General features: G+C 43.2%; 1 protein-coding gene across 7 annotated transcripts in view; it reads left to right on the top strand.

Moving 5' to 3' along the window:
* The window catches only part of TET3 (tet methylcytosine dioxygenase 3), a 176208-nt gene extending 162152 nt beyond the window's left edge, over positions 1–14056 (top strand). For all 7 annotated transcript variants that reach the window (XM_048829214.2, XM_075123489.1, XM_075123490.1 and 4 more), the window contains 2 exons: positions 2124–2460; positions 3253–14056. In XM_048829214.2, coding sequence (XP_048685171.2) covers positions 2124–2460; positions 3253–5117 — 2202 coding nt within the window. In that variant the 3' untranslated portion in view covers positions 5118–14056. The remainder of the gene's footprint in view (positions 1–2123; positions 2461–3252) is intronic.
* The last annotated feature ends 4521 nt before the right edge of the window (positions 14057–18577 follow it).

Below are 18577 nucleotides of genomic sequence, written 5' to 3'. Positions count from 1 at the left end.
CAGTGTGGCAGCACCCCTCCCTGCCATCCCACCTCTGCTCTGCAAGGACCACCTTGAAGTCGGGGTTTGGTCTTCATGGTGCACTCAGACATTTCCAGTAGGGCTGCTGAGGAATAATCAAGGGAGGCAGTGTGGCTTAGTGGAAAGATCACTGGGTTGGCGCTCAGGAGACCTCGGTTCTAGTCCCAGCCCTGCCACTGGGCAACCTTTGGCAAGTCACTTCTTCTCTGTGCCAATGGGGATAGTGAGGCTGACCTTCTTTGTCAAGTGCTTTTGAGAGCCACTGATGAAAAGCCAAGAGAAAGTAAGAGCCAGGTGGTGGTGTTAGTGAGTGCCAGTTACACTAGGCTGGTTGTGTGTGTGAGTGAGAGAAGCAGGTGAACTGAGAGCCCCTAACTGTCCCTCAGACAGAAACATTTGATCCCTCTGAACTGGTTTGGGATCCAGCAGCTGGGGACAAAGGCAGGCTGTGGATAAGGCTGAGGTTTTAGGACTGCTTTCACTCACCTAGCAAGGGGCCACGGGCTAGATCTTTAGTTGGTAGAAATTGGTGAAGCTCCACTGAAGTCCCCAGAGCTGTGTTGATTTGCATCAGCTGAGGGTCTGGCCCCACGTCTCAAACTCCGGGCGTGTTCTGCAGCAGGTGTCCGTGTGCCGGCTGCCCCTTGCAGTGGGGGAGGTGATAAAGGTGACTCACCTTTGCTGCACCCCTCTTGAGTTGCCTCGAGCATATGCAGAAGGCTTTGAAGACTGAAAGTGCTGCCATCTGCTAACCTACAATATTTGTATTCCCCCCCCCCCCTTTTTTTCAGAGAGCCTGATTTCAATAGCGGTGCCTTTGAGTTTTGATTTAATTGGAAATTCGCTTTCTAGGGAAGGAATTATCTCTACCTATCAAGGGTTCTGTGATCCACAGCTGAAAGATCTGAGAGGCTACATACTTAATTATGACACCCTTCCCCCCCCCCCCGCACCCCAACACACATATTGAGTACAGTACCCAGTTATTGCAAGCCAAAATATCAGCTTTCACTCAAATCTCTCTGTGTAATTGCCTGAGAAAGCAGAAGGGACATCAAAGCCTTCCGATTAATGAGTTAGTCTCTGTACAGTGCTGTGAAAACGCCAGGGCTAGATAAAGGACAAGTGCTAATTACTGTTATTAATTTGCCGTCATCACCAGCAGCAGCACCAAAATACGTGGGATACTCCTGAGCTCACGCCTGACAAATCTGGCAGAATTTTCTGGGAGGCAGTGTCATGGAGTGGTTGGAGCGAGATTTCTGGGAGGGCTCACTCCTGGGTGCTCTGACGCACTGTGGGTGATAGTCATGCCTGTACAGAGGGCCCGCACAGTTGAGCTAGGGCTTTGGATTGGCACTCTGCATAAGGATCATTTTCATCCTGCATGAGCTCAGAAAGCCGCTGTGCTACATTTTTCCAGGGGGTGATAAGTACTTCCCTACCAGTTCTCGAGGGGCGGGGGGGAGAACGTGAGCCTAATTTCAATAATGTGTGTAAACACCTAAAGTGAAGGGGACCTGTCGGAGTGTAAGGTGTTTTTATTTCAGTATAGAAAGGCTCTAGGTGGGGAAAGCAGTGGCCATAATTTCCCTGGACAGGAGCAAATTGTTTGCACAAATAAGTCACTGAGGCTACGTGAAAGCAGGTGAGGATACTAGATCTGCCATATTATCCATGTAAATCCTCCCTGCCGTTTCAGTGGGTATGTAGTATTCTTCGCAGCCTGTCTATTGTTGCAGTGGTGCTGTGCGCCGTTAAACAGCGGCCTTGCTTCGTCCTAGAGGTGGCCGCATTTCAGTGGTGGGCAGAGTGATTCTTTTTTACATATGGATTGTAAAGTGTCTTGGATACTTTGCAATGAGAGGTGCCGTTCATCATGGGTCTGAATTATCACCACTGTAGCCCCAATTCAGGAAAGCACTTAAGCCCGTGCTTAATTTTAACCGTGTACTTCTGTCCCACAGTCGTCAGCTTCACATGTATTTTAAGTGCCCTTCCTGAATAGAGATGCTTTCAGGGCGTATGATGTTAATGGTTTGAATGGGGTTTTCAGCTTCCTGGCCATTGGCTAATTGGTGCCTCTCCCCTGTCCACCCCAGGTGTGTACCTTAACGAAGGAGGACAATCGGAGCATTGGGAAGATTCCTGAGGATGAGCAGCTGCACGTCCTTCCGCTGTATAAAATGTCCACCACGGATGAGTTTGGCAGTGAGGAGAATCAGAACGCAAAGATGGGCAGCGGGGCCATTCAGGTGCTCACCTCCTTCCCGAGGGAGGTCAGGAAGCTGCCTGAGCCTGCCAAGTCTTGCAGGCAAAGGCAGTTAGAAGCCAAAAAGGCAGCCGCTGAGAAGAAGAAAATGCAGAAAGAGAAGCTAATCACCCCTGAGAAAATAAAGCAGGAAGCACTAGAAATCCCGACACTCCAGCAAAATACAGGTAATGGGGGCAGGGCTCTGGGTTTGCTGTTTCTCAGGTGTCTTGCACAGTTTTGTTGCCTTCGGATATGAATTCATCAGGATGCTTTATAGGAAGGATCCTTTGTGGTGCCTCTTTTATTAGCTCACCAGTTCCCTCGATAGCACAGATCCTTTGTGTAGCATGTTTTGCGTTGCACTAATGCAGCAGCTCACCAGTACGCTTCATGGCACCAGAGGCTTTGTGGTACCCTGTTGTCTTAGCTCATTGGTTTGCTTTAGAGCACGGACCCCTTTTTCTGTTGCACTAGTGCAATAGCTCACAGTGAGATTCAGACCACAAACCTGCCGGTAGCTCAGGCATATCCAGGCCCCTTTCTGGCTTTTTCATGCGATGCTGGTGGTGTACCAGGACAGCTGCGCTTTGCTGCAAGGCATGCAGCGTACAGAATGTTATAGGCACGTGACCAACAATCAGACACAGCCAAGGCCTGCCCTCTAAGCAACATTTGGACGGCATAGCTCTTCTATGTAAGTCTTGTTGTACATACCACTAGTTTAGAAACCAGCATTCTTTTGACATCTCCAATCACATAATAAGTGGCGTGTGACCCTCGGTGAAGCTTTGGCAGTGATTAGTTCTGGGGAGAAGATCCTCAGCTGGTGTAGATCAGTAGATTTCCATGAACTCCAGTGGGGCTATACCGATTTACACCAGCCGAAGCTCTGGCCCATGACTTAACCTTTGGCTTACTAAGGAGACTCCCCTAGGCTGTATGGCCAGTTACCATTGTGCTGTGTGTTTTGCCCACAGGTATGGCGTTGAAAAATGGACTCCCCCAGCACTCAGTCAAACCTTCCATCAAAGTTGAACCTCAGAACCATTACAACACTTTCAAATACAACGGCAATGCAGTGGTGGAAAGCTACTCCGTGCTGGGGAGCTGCCGCCCCTCAGACCCATACAGCATGAACAGTGTTTACTCTTACCATTCCTACTATGCACAGCCTAATCTGCCTTCCATGAATGGGTTTCATTCAAAGTTCACTTTTCCCTCCTTTGGATATTACGGATTCTCCAGCAACCACATGTTCCCCTCACAGTTTCTGAATTATGGTGCCACTGAGCCGAGGAGCGGGGATTGGGTAAGTAGCAGCTATGAGAAGAAACCCGACCTCCAAGCGTTGCAAGATAACCTTAACCACACTTACAGGAATTCAGAGTTCTCAGAGCAACTCTCACACTCTGTACGAAACAAAAACCACCACCAGCGGACCTATGAGAGAGCCAACAGGCATGCCAGCCAGAAGTCTATGGCCATGTCCCATAGGACTAACTCGGTCCCAATGGAAACCCCACCGTTTGCACAAAACACAAACTGTTTCAGCAATCGAGCAATCAAACAAGAGCCCGTAGACGCCTTGTCACACATCGAGTCCATTCAAAGGGCTGCCATGAATGTACAAAGCTCGAGTCTCAACCTGTCCGCTGTGCCCGTGTCATCTCAGAACGGCGAGCAGGAACACCAGTGGAGCCCCTACAAAGTCAACAGGAATGTGTCTCCTTCTGACAGGACTAGTAATGCAGAGCGTTCTTGGAATATGTTTACGCCCAGTGACAATACCAACTTACCCAACACGAGCATGCAAGATAAACTGAATTCCTTCAATGGACACTCAAACGCTACCCGGTTACCCCAGTCTCACCTCCAGGAGAAACAATGGAACGTATTTCCTGGAGACGGGCAGGCAACGCAGCATAGTTCTAGCCTGCTTGGGAAATCATGGAGCCCTTGCAAACTCAGCGAAAGCCCTTCGATCTTGCCTAGTTCTGCAAATTCGAACCTGCAGGAAAAACCCTGGAACTTCAGCCAGCTGAACTTCAGTTCCACCCTCAAGGGGAACCCTGGGTTTCAAGACGAGCTGTGGAACTCGGTCAAGGTGGACGAGAGGAGGACTCCAACACCTAGCTCGGGGCTGCATGAGAAGCCATGGGATTCCTTTGGCTCATCGGCCACCATGGGGTCAAGTGTGTGTAGCGAGAAGCCATTCGGCACCTTGAAAGCAGATGGTAACGCGTTCTTGCCCAGTATCCATCATCAGGAGAAACTATGGGACCCCTTCAGCTTGGATGACAGCATGGAAGAACTGCCCGATAAGACCCTCAAGGAGGAGGAGGAGGAGGAAGATGAGGAGGAGGAAGAGGAGTGGTCAGACAGCGAACACAATTTCCTGGATGAAAACATAGGCGGGGTGGCGGTGGCCCCAGCCCACGGCTCCATCCTGATCGAATGTGCCAGGCGGGAGCTGCACGCCACAACCCCGCTCAAGAAACCCAACCGGTGCCACCCCACCCGCATCTCACTGGTGTTTTACCAACACAAGAACTTGAACCAGCCCAATCATGGCCTCGCCCTTTGGGAAGCCAAGATGAAGCAGCTGGCTGAGAGGGCGAGAGCGAGGCAGGAAGAGGCAGCCAGGCTCGGGCTCCAGCAGGACACCAAGCCATTCAGCAAAAAGCGCAAGTGGGGAGGCGCCATGGCCCCCGAACCCCAACACAAAGAAAAGAAAGATTCTGTCCCAACACGGCAAGCAGTGGCTATTCCAACAAACTCTGCTATCACTGTGTCCTCATATGCCTATACCAAGGTAACTGGACCATACAGTCGCTGGATATGAGATTAATACAGCTAATATGGCCATCTTACCTCAACGTCTGCAACACTGGACCACAGTGTTGCTTTGTGGTGCTTTCTCCTAATGCATGTAGGGGGGAAAAATCTACTCAAGTGCAAACCTTCTAAAATCTGCACTTTGAGAGGAGTTAAAAACAAACAAACACTTATTGCTGTTAACATTTTTCAGTAATCTAATATTTATATCTCTGCATTTTTTTAATCTATCCTTGTACATCACAAGAATGGAAAAGAAAAATTTATAGTGTCCTTTCACAAAGGAGAGGTTTTTAATTCCATTTAAAATATGTATTTATTGGATTTTTTTTATTATTACAACAATGAAGCAGATCTTAAAAAAAAAACACACCAAACCAGCTTGAAAAAAAAAAATCTGTACAGCTCACTCATGTTAACGCTGGTAGGGAATTTCAGCTTGGAAACCATCTGGAAACGTGTGCTTTAAAGTCAATCGAAAATGGTTTGAACATCCGGTTTTTCAAATGAACTAAAGTGCATATTTTGCAGCTTGACTGATTGTTTCTTATAGATACAGTAACCCTCTGGGGCTGGGAAATATACAGAGAATTATGTGGAAACCAGTTGCAGATAGAGTAATGGATTCCCACTTCTAGGCAGATGCCGGGGTTTTGAAGATGCTTTGTTTAACAGAGGTGTTTTCTCCTAACAGCTCCTGTTTATCGGTAAAGGGTTTGATTTGCCTCCTACTTGCCTCAGGAATAAATCCATTGAAATTGATGGAGTTATACCAGTGGAAAACCAGAGCCTGTGTAAACAGGCAGCAGAAGTCCCTAAGTCTGACTTAAGTGGTGCTATGCCTCATCCTGGCCCCTCTGCAAAGGGGTAAATTCCTAAGTGGGAGGACAGTCAGGTCTGATGGCTTTAAAATGCTGTGAGTTCAGAATGTGAGCTAACACCAGACACTTTAGATGAATACATTATAAACCAGGTTGAAAGCAAGACCAAATTATCCAGGATGATTTGTCTTCATGCTGAATAGTTTATCAGCTATTTTGATATTCTCACCAAACTCACATTGTTATGTACTCAGCTACAAGGTGACAGCAGAGAGGACAGTAGGTTTCTTATACAAGAGACATAAGCCTGGGACATCCAGACTACTTTCCGTGCTATTTTTGTACCGATCATATACTGCCACCTTATAGCAGTAAAAAAAAAAAAAAAATCTGGTGGGGGGATGAGGGGGGGTTACTGTATCTTCAAGAACCCAACAAAAACTGTGACTAGTAAGTGTTGCTCTATGTACTCACTGTAGCCAAGTTTGGTGCTTTCAGTCTCAAGGGGACGTTCTCTGTTTGATCAGCTCTGGGAGGAGTGAATACCGAAAATGACTTGCAAGCCGCCTTCTGCATTTTCCAACGGTGCATGCTTCCGTACTGTAAAAACTCCCCTATGACAAGTCGACGTTTTCAAACACAAAAATGAAATTGACGACCATTTTCTGCAAGCTAATTATTTTCCCGGTGCCATTTTTTTATAACGACGATGATGATTACAGCAAAACTAAGTGGTGCTTATTAACAATCTGAATCATGACTTCTTTTCCCCCTCTACAAAACTGTTGGGAACGATTGATTCAAATAATTTGCTAAATAGGAGCGACGGGTGGGAGGAAATTCTCTGAAGCTAGAGAGTCGCTCTCCATGGTAGGGCTGGATTTCTGTGATGTTAGCAGAAATTATATGGAGCGATCCCCCCAAAAAATGTAGGGAGAAATTCACCCGTGTGCAGACGTCTTGCACAATTTCTGTGCACAACTTAAGCCCTATCTGAGTCCTCACTGCTTAGGTCTCGCCTGGTGTAAAAAGACCATTGATTTCACTAGAGTTACAATCATTTACCCCAGCTGAGGATCTGGCCCTGAGGGTTTAAATGGTATTTAAGTGATGCCTGGGCCCTTGAGCATGTTCTCTACAGGGGTGAATTTCTTCCTTCATGGAAACTGAGCCCTGAGATAAATGATAAAGTACTTAATGGATAACAGGTGCTATCCTGCTCCCATTGAAATCACTGGCAAAATTCCCATTGACTTCAGCGGGAGTCAGAGTAAGTCCATTGCCTGCTGTTCCTACAGGACATTCTGTGGGAAATTCTAAACGTAGAAGCCGCCTGGTTCTTTGGCTGAGTGGTCCCATTACTTCTCGGGGGCGGGGGAGCTGCTCCCCTGCATAAGATTCTGAAAGATCAGGCCTGGTAGACATTTAAAACTGGATAACAATACTCAGTCATAATTCTGCACTTTCAGGTGCCTTTTGGAGAGTCAGAGAGAGAGAGCTGAGAACTTAACCGTACATAACGTTTTGTTTACTGTAAACCTTGTTCCTCGTGCACTGGCACAGAAAATCACAGGATCGCTGTAAAACATCCTGAACGTTCGTGTGGTCTGATTTTAAACTGTAAATAGGGAAAGATTTTTTTAAAAGCACTTTCACCTAGATTTAAAAACAAAACAAAAAACAAAAAAAACCCCAACAACTTGAAAGCAGTATGTTTTAAACAGATTATTGTGGGAGAACTGTAAATAGTGGCAAAATATTTAACATGCTTTGTCCGTCCTTCATAATTTTTTTTTCTGTATTCTGTATAGTTGCATATATTTGACAAGGAAAATCAACGAGCTATTATTGCTTTGTTATAAATACCCAAAATCATATCAAGGCTGTAGAATTATTTCAAGTCAGATTTATAGGAAACCCTCTGAACTTCACAGTATAACAAACTAAAGCACTCAAGGGGGTAGATCCTCAGCTGGTGTAGATCGGCCACTGTCTTCAGTGGAACTATGCCAGCTGTGTCTCTGGCCCTCAGTCTTTATGGTCCTGTCGTGCACTATTGAAGGCAATGGGAGTGTTGCCATTGACTCCGATGGTTGCAGGATCAGGCCCTTAGTGAGCATGCTAATTTTCTAGCTTTGAGGAAAAGTTGGACCTGAACTTCTAAAAAAAATGGCTTCTTTTTGTTGTGGTGGTTTTGATTTTTTTCCAGCATCTGTACTTTTCACCCGGGTCTCATTCGACTTCCATATTTTAGGTTGTTGCATGGGTGCCTTGAAAGCTTCTTTTAGATGACTTTGGAGAGTGAGAAATTGTAATATTTGGGTTGGGGGGGGAAGGGGAATGCATTTTAAGAATGTGACAGTCCATCTCACCTGTCAGAGTCACACTTCTTTGTAGGTTTCTGTTTAGGAATTTTTAGACTGATCTGATTGTGATATATTATAACATTTGTGAATATACTCATGTTCAATGTATGTCCGGTCATATCCTATTGGTAATAGCGGTGATATTATTGGACGGAGGGGGAGAAAATGACAGAACGGCCAAACCCTGCTTGCCTCACTCACGCAAATAATCCTTGAGGGCCAGATTCTGATCTCAGTGACCCCATTGTAAACCCAGAGTCATTTCACTGCAGTTGGTAGGATTACACTGCCATAACTGAGATCAGAGTCTTGACCCTTAGTTTTGGCCCTTTAAGTCTCTCCACTCGCTCCATCATGCCAGTTTTACACCTGCATAACGGGGCACATAGTCAGGGTCATGACTTCATATTCTGATATTATCTATGTTGGTATAAATCTGGAGTGGAATTACACCAGAGTAAATGCGGTCAGAATCTGGCCTATCATTTTCCCAAACAGCTTTAAAATAGATCGTTTTGGTTTAAAAAAATAAGGCTGTTCCAAGGCAAAGCAAAGCAAACCTCCCAATTCCAGCCAGCACAGCTAAAGTGGTGTTTTAATTGCTAATGAATACTGTTGCAGTCTCACATTGTTTTACACTACATATATAACCTACCTCAAATCTCAGTCATTAAAAATTAGCATGCTTCAGACTTCTATTACAAATATAAAACTATGCACAGCTATTAACCCCTTGCTGCTGAAAGTCTGTTTAAAATATTTTTCTTTATTTTCTATTGGCACTATCATTTGTATCTAATGTCATGGCAATCACAGTTGTTTTTAACCATGAAAAAGCCATTGTGATTCAAAGCATTAAAAGAATCCCATAGCATGAGGCAGAAATTGACCCTATATCCAGATGTATTCTTAGGATGGCCACAAAAGATTAAGACAGTGGAGCCATGCCAGTATATACTGCTGAAGATCTGGCCCTAGGAGTCTGTTCTCTCTCATAACTGAAGGGTACACTGGATTCTGCTCTCATTACACCAGAGTAAATTTGAAGCCACTTGAAGACATAGGCTTGATTTTTGCTCTAATTGCACCTGAGCAATTCCACAGATCCTCAGCTGTTGTAAAGCAGCCTAGCTCCATTGATGACAATAGAGCTGTGCTGATTTACACCAGGCCAGGCGGCTTCAGTGGAATTACTTCTGGTGTCCACTGGGAAGTGAGGTGAGGATCCAGGCCCGCTGATTCCACTGTTGTAACTGGGTGACAGCCAGCCATGTGCAGAGAAACAGGCAAAGGCCGACGCACCACTTCAGCTCATGTTGGCTTTAAGTGGAATCTAAGCGGTGCAGAAGCGTTCTGTGCAAGGGTGAATTTTACCCACTCAGAACAGAATCCAGCCCAGCGTCCCACCACATTGATTTGTCTTTAATGTCATAACACAGGCGAAATGACAAGATCAGAATAGGGCGAAGGGATTTTTATTTACTTTTGGTGTAATGATTTGCAGCAGGTATAACCAACAAATGGTGCTAGGACAACAAATAAGTCTATAACCCTGGGGAAATCTTGACAAAAGGGCCTGCTCCTGCTCCCATTAAAGTCATCAGCAAAGCTTCCATCAACTTCCATGGGAAGAGGGTTTGAGCCCAAAGAGGTTGTTTTAATGTTTTTCTTTTGGGACATCAGTCTCTTCATCTGTAATGCTTTGCCTTGTTACCCAGACACAGTGGAGTGGATTGAAGTCTCTCACTTTTGGCACTTATTTCTTGCTTTCTTTGCTCACAGCAAAAGGGAAATGAAGGGAATGGACAGGAACCAAATATTGGCCCTGATCCTGCATTCCCAGCCTCCCTCACCTATCACTGAGTTCAGATTTTGCAAGGAATCCAGGATTGCATTTGATGTACTGCTAAGTATTACTTATGCAGAGTGAAATTCACCCTTGTACAGAGGACCAGCACGAGTACACACCACTCAAATCCCATAGATCTGACATGGCACATAGGCCTTTTGCGGGCCCTCTGCACAAGGACAGATTTCGCTCAGAGTGATTAGCAGACAGGTTGGGGGAGGAAGCTTCTTCCTGCTCCCGATGAGGTCAAAGGCAAATCCTATGGGCCTAAAGTCTCATTGGGAAACCAGTTAGGACCATTCCTCATGTACCAAAACCGTAGCTGTGTCCTGTAATAAGGCATAGTAAAGAGAGAGAAAAAAGAATTCCCGAGGTGCCTCAACTTTTCCTTTTAATATTGGAATATGCTTTGTGGGCTATATAAGGCATATTTTTATTAAATGAAATCTAATAAAACGGTGCTACGGTGTTTTAACAAATTGTATCGTGTTTTGCCTGATTCCATCTTGCTGAGGTGCTACTTCTGTGTATGTAAAACCAGAGAACCAAGAAAAATAAAGTTAGCGGAGAATCAAGTTTCTTTTTCTTCAGTGATAGCTTTTAGCATCTCTGCTCTGGATCTAAATAGAGAGCCAGATTCTGAGCTAATTCATGCTGCTGTAAATCCAGCATAATTTTACTGGGATTACTCTGGATTTAGACTGGTGTGAGATCTAAATTTGCCTCGTAGGGCCAGATCCTCAGCTAGTGTAAATGAATGTAGCTCCATATGACTTACATGAAGCTGTGATGGTTTAGATCCGCTGAGAATCTGGTCCCTATAGTTGGTATTTGTTCAGCTAATTGAGGGTTAATTCCTGCCAGCTCCTGGAAAAGTTCTGTAAATTGGAAAATGTGGCAGAATCAGAACCCAAGCAAATAACTGTAAATCTTATGACAGTGGGTAAAAAATGAAAGTGGTTTTCTTCCTTGGCTTTCTTCTTGCAGGGAAAACAAATGCACTTCATGGTCTCAACTGCGCCCTTAGTTACACTTGTGCAGTCTTACTGAAGATGCACAATGCAACGAGGGTAGAACTGGTGCCCTGAATTTATAGTTTTTATGCAAAAATAAAATTGGTGCAGAATTGAAGTTTTAGAGTTGTCCGAGCACAGAATGGAATTTTTTCCCCCCCATGAGTAGGTGGCAAATTCCATCTGTGTGAAAGGAGGAAAAGAAAGGAACCGTCTTTCTATGGACCCAGAGCAGTTATTCTAAAAGTTAATGTAATATTCTACTTCTTCAGCTCACTTTGTTTCAAAGCAAAAAGTAAGGATTGAGTCCTGTGGGGCCCTGATTCTGCTCTCCTTACTCACAAAAATCTCCTACTGGGCCAGATTCCGTTTGCAGTGATGCTGGTGTAAATCTGAAGAAATTCCATTTAAATCAATGCAGATGTTCCATGTTTTCACCAGTGTAACTGAGAACAAACTCTTCCTTTTGCATTCAGTTAGGGCCTGATCCAAAGTCCAGTGAAGTAAATGGGAAGCTTTTCGTTGACTTCAGTGGTCTTTGGACCAGGCCCTGACACGGCTGTCACATGACTGAAAGTCAAGTGACACTGATGTAAATGACAGCTGAATATAGCCCAGTGGGAGTTTTTTGTTTTTTGCAGGATAGACCGTATAGCTGCTTCTCTTAGGAATACCTGCTTCAGTTCCACAGCTTAGTCTGACTTTTCTTTGTATCTCACTATTTGTGGCTAGAAACATAGAGATTCCTCAAACTTATACAAATACTTTTACGTTTCCTTTTTTTCCCCCCACTTGTGCTACTCTTTTTCTTTTGGGTTCACGTGATTTGATGTTATAAACTGTACAGATACCTGAGTTTTGTTGTGTAAGCTTGCTGTTGTCACGATACATAAGAAAAATACCTCAAAAATAGACTGTCGTGGCAATTTATGATTCAACTATAGATAATGGAATAAAGATAGGTAAAAATATTAAAAACTAGGGTATACATTTGGTCAATTTTACACTGTACTTGACATTTTAGAACTTTTTTGGCCTGTTTAGCTCTATTCTTAGGTGATTTCTCATTCATCTTACTCAATAGCCTTGTTCATTTTGAATAGAACCTAATTCCATGTATAATCTCATGGATGTCTCGTCTGGTATAAATTGGCATCGTTTCACTGGCTTCAGTGGAGCTACACTGATTTACGTTAGCTGACGATCTGGCTCAATGACATTGCTTGTAAAATAAAGAGCTACCCACGAATGGTATCAAAAGTCCGGTCCTCAGTCGCACTGGGGTAAATCTGAGGTATTGTGCACCGGTTGAAATCTGTGGTGTTTATTCTGGATTTACACCAGTGTTGTTCAGAGCAGAGTTTGACTTGCATACCTTACTAGTCTTTTAAACAAAATTATAACAAACAACTATATTTACTTCTTTCTACATAGTCAGGGGAGAAAATACTCCTGGAAATATTAGGGCTTGATGCTTCCAATCCATTTATCCTGCAAAACTTCTGTGAGCTTCCATGGGATTTTTGCTTGAGCAAGGATTGAAGGCGCTGGGCGTGTTGATCTGGGTGCGAGTTGAAGAGTACAGTCACGAGACATAATCTGGTGAGACTGGACAGTGACACTTAGTGCAAGATTCTCAGCTGGTGTTAATCACCATCACTCATGGCGCTTACACCTGAGGATCTGGCTCTGAGGGTCTGATTGTGGACAGTGCTGAGCACCCAAAACTGATCACAAAGTCTATTCTGATTAGTCCTTTGAATAACAATGGTCTCCCTGGATTATATTTTGTAACTGTACTCGTCAGCTCATACATGGATTACTTTCCAGGTGCCAATGCTAAATCATATATCCGGTAGTAATGGGGACCACCTCTGCATTCTTAACGAAGACAAGTATCCCATTAAACTCAACGGGGCCTAGTGCTCATTTACATTACTGTCCCTTTACTCAGCCAAAGTGGTAAAATGGGCTTTAATGTAAATGAGAACCAGGCCCAATGGGAGCTTTGCCTTTATAAGGGATATGCAGGTTCAAGGCCTAGATTTTATGTCGCTCTTTTTGCCTAAGAATAGCAGAGCATACTGGCCTAATTCTTCTTCTGTTCCAATATCAGGGATCCTTTTTATAATTATTTTTATTCCCATCTTTTCCTCATTTTAGCATCCATTTTTCAGGGATTACTCACCGCTGGTCACACTTTGAAAACATTTTACTGTTAGCTGGTTTTCGACCTCCAAGTCTTTATTTTTAATACTTTTTTTTGTATGTAAAAAAAACAAAAACCGATTAAGTGTAGGTGTGATGCTGTCTTTTTTTTTTTTTAACAAAAAATGCATTTTTAATTTAAGAGAAATGAGGAAACAGGTTGGATTGTGACAGACTCATTCAGTTTAGTTAATTTTAAAGCCGTAACTTCTCGATGTATTTGATTTCTTGTCTCTTTGAATTCATATTTGGTGACAAGGCCTCCAGTGGTGGCATCCTTGTGAATCACACTTGAAGATTTCTTTGTTGACTTGTGACTGTGGCTACTTGAAATGAAGTTTTATCTGGGGTTGATTGACGAATGGTAGATTTTACAATGTCTCAAGGCAATAGGATTAATGTGTATTAAACTGTAGATATTATTAGTACAGTAAATTTATGCTGATAATTTTATTTTGTATAATTTCCCCCCTCTTTTTCATTTGTATTTTTTCCTTACACTTTTTTTTCTCCAGTGTTTCAGTAAATTTATTTTTTAGGATGCCTAAAAATTGCAAGTATGGATCCTTTTTTTTAATTTGTATTTTAAGTTACACACAACCAGCCGGTTTGTGAAATGTATTATTCCTGATATCTTTAAAATATTGTGGGTGTTTTAATAAATTTTATATTTATTTTTTGCACTCAAATTCAGTGTTTTTTTTCCTCTCCCCCACCAAACTTAGTGAAGATGAAGCTATTTCTTATTTGATGATGACTTGGAAAGATCACACAACTGGACTTTAAAGGTCACATAGACCGGGGACTATTAGCCTGAGGTCTTTGAAGAAGTCTAAGGGAAAAGGTTGTCTGACTCCCACTGAATTTCAATGAGATTTGGGCAACTGGCGCAGATCCCCAACTTCTGAGGAACTGGGTCGTCATTCCTTAGGGTCCCTGGAAAATCTCCTCCATTTTAAGAAATCTAGAGCCAGATTATCAGCTGCTGTAAATCAGCGTAGTAAATCAGTTGGATAGAAATATGCTGATTTTTCACCAGCTGAGGATCCAGCCTCTGACTTTTAAGTGTTCTAGGTCAAAATTGGGTGTCTAGAATTCGGCACCTAAATCCATATTTGAATCCAGTGGGAGGTGCGTGTGCTTTGAAAATTAGGTCACAAAGGGCAAGGGTGTCCCAATCTTATTCACGGTGACAAGTATCTGACGCTGTGAGAAGTCCGTTTGAAATCAGTGAGACAACCTGCATAATAAGTCACTAGTCAATGTGACAGAATCCAGTTCTTCATTCAGTACCACACCCACATATGAAAATTTTGCCCCTACAGCTCAACATCTTTGGTTTTAAATATTATTAGAGTAAATAAAGAATACACAGATTAACACAGGATGGTTAAAATGGACCCACCTAAAAAGGATGAAATTCAGGCCTTGTGCAGAAAGCCTGCACAAGGCCTATCCTACTTAAACCCTATTTTGAGGGCATAAAAGGGACTTAAATGGTGCATCAGCTTTGTGCTGGCCTGTGCGCAGAAGTGAACTTCACACAATGCACACAGGGCCTGCATCTTCCACCTTTACTCAAACAGATACGTCCCATTGAAGTCAAATTGCCCACAGTTTATTGACAGCACTTTAAAGTAACTTCTGCTTTCCCTAATTTTGGAGGTAAGCCTGCCAATAAGAGTCACACATGTAAACATCCAGCCCACATCAATGAAAGTAAAAAGATCCTGTAGAGCTAAAAAAAAAAGTTTGAGGCTGGTATATTCAAAGGAGCAGAAGGGAGATAGATGTTCAACTCCCAGTGAAGTGAAAATACCAGCCAACAATCTCTTTATGTGATCAGAAACCAAAAAGGCCAGGAGCGGGAAACCCCAGGGAAACTGCATGAAGAAGTGAAATCTGTTTTAAATATCAAGGTTCAAAACCAAACTACTAGAGAAAAAGTTATGATTTGTATATAGAATTGGATTCCCCAACGGCTGCTTTCTCTTGAGGCCAGGACACTTACAGAATACAGAGCTACAGGATGTTTAGAAAGCAAGGGTGAAATCCTGGTCACCTTAAAGTCAATGGGAAAACACCCACTAACTACAGTGGAACCAGGATTTCACCTCAGGAATTAAAGGTTGGTGTTGAGTCTTGTGTTTTTTCACTCGTCGGGAACGAGAATAACCCAAGCAGAAAAGAAGAGGGACAGAAAAACGCAGTGAACTGCTCTTAGCTGTGCCACTAGACAGCTCGATACTCAGCGGGTCTAATAATCGATTCACTCTGATTTACACCAGCTGAGGATCTGATTCAGTCATAGGAAAACAGATGCATCCCCAAAATGCATCAGCAAAAGAAACAAGAGAAACATTTGAACAGAGCAGCATGAAGTTAAGATTCCGACGACGATCAAAGCCCAATCTTCTTAGTAATGAGTGGTTGTTTTGGATCATAGCAGCAATGGGAAATGCCTATTATTAATGTATGGATTTCTTATGCCTGCAGGGGTAGGATAAAGACTACAAGTAAGGATCCTACATTATCCGGTTTTAAACTGACATTATTCTTGATCTTGGCCAAGAGGTATCTTTCTTGCAAACTGTATTCTCAAATGCTCTACAGTTAAATAATACAGTTACAAAGTTAAGGCCCAATTCTATAATTCCCAATCTTGGGTGAAATTCATCCCTCTACAGGGGGCCAATACAAGACCTATAGACTACTTAAATCCCCAAAATAGGGCTTAAGTGGTACAGACTTTGTGAGAAAGAGCCTCTGCACAGGAAGAAATCTCACCCTTAATGTCTGCAGAATTGGGCCCATTAATAAAGATAACAGAAGAGATACGTTAAGATGTATAGACCAGGAAGAAAAGGATCTTCTCGTGATGAGCGGACATATCCAAGAATGCAGGCAGCGTCAGCGTCATTGCCACTTGATATGATGTCACGTTCTAAACCAGCGTGTTCTAAAAATGTAACTGGAAATTGGACAACAGATTGCTAAAAGGCAGGAAAGCCCTGTTCAGAAGAAATGTGGTCAGGACTTTGGGTGAAATGGAAACAATGGAAACAGTGGTAAAGAGGCATTTACAGCAACAGTGGTGGACTATGAAAGGCAAGTAAAACTATCTGAATAATTTGTTAATTTCAAGGAAAGGGCAAATACAGGAGGAGGTGCTGAATCAACTAAATAAAACAAGGAGAAGTTGTTAAACTGATAAGACCTTGTAAGGCCTTCCGAGCACCCTAACCTCTAGAGAACAAATATGGGAAGAAGGTCAGGTTCTGGTATAACCTTTAAAGTTAAAGGGAAAGGAGGATGGCCTGTTGATTATGGTACCCTACTGGGAGTTAGGAAATTTGGCCATGATGGGTGCTATTAAAAACCATAGTGAGAGAGAAAACCTCAGTGCCCTTTCTGGCTCTGCCTTGGACTTGCTAGTTCTTTGCTTCAGTTTCCCCATCTGAGAAATAGTGCTGATAAGATTGGCATGTTAGGGAGACCACCTCCCTAAAGAACTTTGCAGGCAAGATCCTCAGCTGGTGTAAATCAGCTTAGCTGCATTTTGTTGTCTTCTCAGCTTGGAAAGAAGAGTTTGGGCACTACTGGAAATAAAAAATAACAGCTTCTATTGGCTTTGCCCCAACAAAGAATACCGCGTATCCTGAATAGACTCCTTTGAAACGACGACACAGCTCTGATAAAACAGTAACCATGCATGGATAACAAAATGCTAGCTCCTTAGTGTCCATGCCACTGTACTATACTATGGAGAGAGAGAAGCCTGAGTAGTGGAGCAGGGGGCTAAGAGCCTGATTCTTCAGCGTAAGTCATTAATTCTCACAGCCCCAGGTAGGTGATATTAGCTCCTTTTTTTACGGAACGGGAAACGGACACAGAGCAGTGCAGAGATTTGACCAAGGCTACCTGGAGAGTCAGTGGCAGAGTCAGGCATAAAACCCAGAAATTCCATGCATAGTCCAGGGAGCGGGTGCTACACAGGTTTGCTTCTTGCATAAATGCAAATAGCATTAATAACGTCCATTGTTCTTTTGTAATGTAAACTGAGATGGGAGTATATCAGCAAAGAAACTAGCAGTGACATGACAGGTCAGTTACTATGCTAATTATACACTATACAAATTCTATTATCCCAAATATCATTGGGGGGCGAATTAACAGGAGTGTTGTATGGAAGACACGGGAGGTAATTGTCCCGTTCTGCTCAGGGCTTGTGAGGCCTCAGCAGGAGTACTGTGTCCAATTCTTGGTCCCACACTTTAGGAAAGTTGTGGACAAATTGGAGAGTCCAGAGGAGAGCAACAAAAATGATCAAAGGTTTAGAAAACCTGCTCTGTGAGGAAAGGTTAAAAAAACTGGGCATGTTTATTTCTGAGAAAAGATGATGTGCGGAGGAAACGTGATAACAGTCTTGAAATATGTTAAAGGCTGTTATAACGAGGGGGGGATCAGTTGTTCTCCATGTCCACTGAACTTTGGACAGGAATTAATGGGCTTAATCTGCAGCAAGGGAGATCTAGGTTAGATATCAGGAAAAACTTTCTAGCTCCAAAGGTGGTTAAATTCTGGAACAATCCCCGTCATTGGAGGTCTTCAAGAACAAGATGGACACACACCTGTTGGGGTGGTCTAGGTTTATTTGATCCTGCCTCAGCGCAAGCAGACTCTTGAAGTCTTTTCCAGCCCTACATTTCTAGGATTCTATAGACAAGCCCAATCCATCAAACAAAAATCTCAGCCTTACATCCTCTGCTGTGCCTAGCTAGAATGTTAACTAATGCTAATGTTTCTGATGCACACATCATACAGGATTCACTGAAATGGTTAATTATTTTATTTTTTACCACACAAAGTGTTTGAACTCCTACAGTCCCTTTCTAGTCCCACAATTTAGTCCATGTATAATTTTAGAACCAGTTTTATCTTGGCTCTAAGGAGCTTTGTCTGTATAGAGAAAATAAAATAGGGCATAGCTGTAATGTCCTCACAACGGAAGCGTTATAAGGTGCTCTGATGAATTTCTCATATGTGGGATGTAATTATTATTCCATTTATTTATCACCTTCTGCTCAGAAGACAGGTAGCTAGTGATTGAAAATAAAGAGCCAGAAGTAAAATCACTGGACCAGATTGTTAGCTCAGTTCCACCAATGTAAACCCACAATATTACCTTTAAAGTCAGTAGGCTGATGTAG

Source organism: Caretta caretta, chromosome 26 (genome assembly GCF_965140235.1).
Source record: "Caretta caretta isolate rCarCar2 chromosome 26, rCarCar1.hap1, whole genome shotgun sequence".
NCBI lineage: Eukaryota > Metazoa > Chordata > Testudines > Cheloniidae > Caretta > Caretta caretta.
Note: the sequence above shows the minus strand (reverse complement) of the source record. Positions and strands in the feature narration are given on the sequence as shown.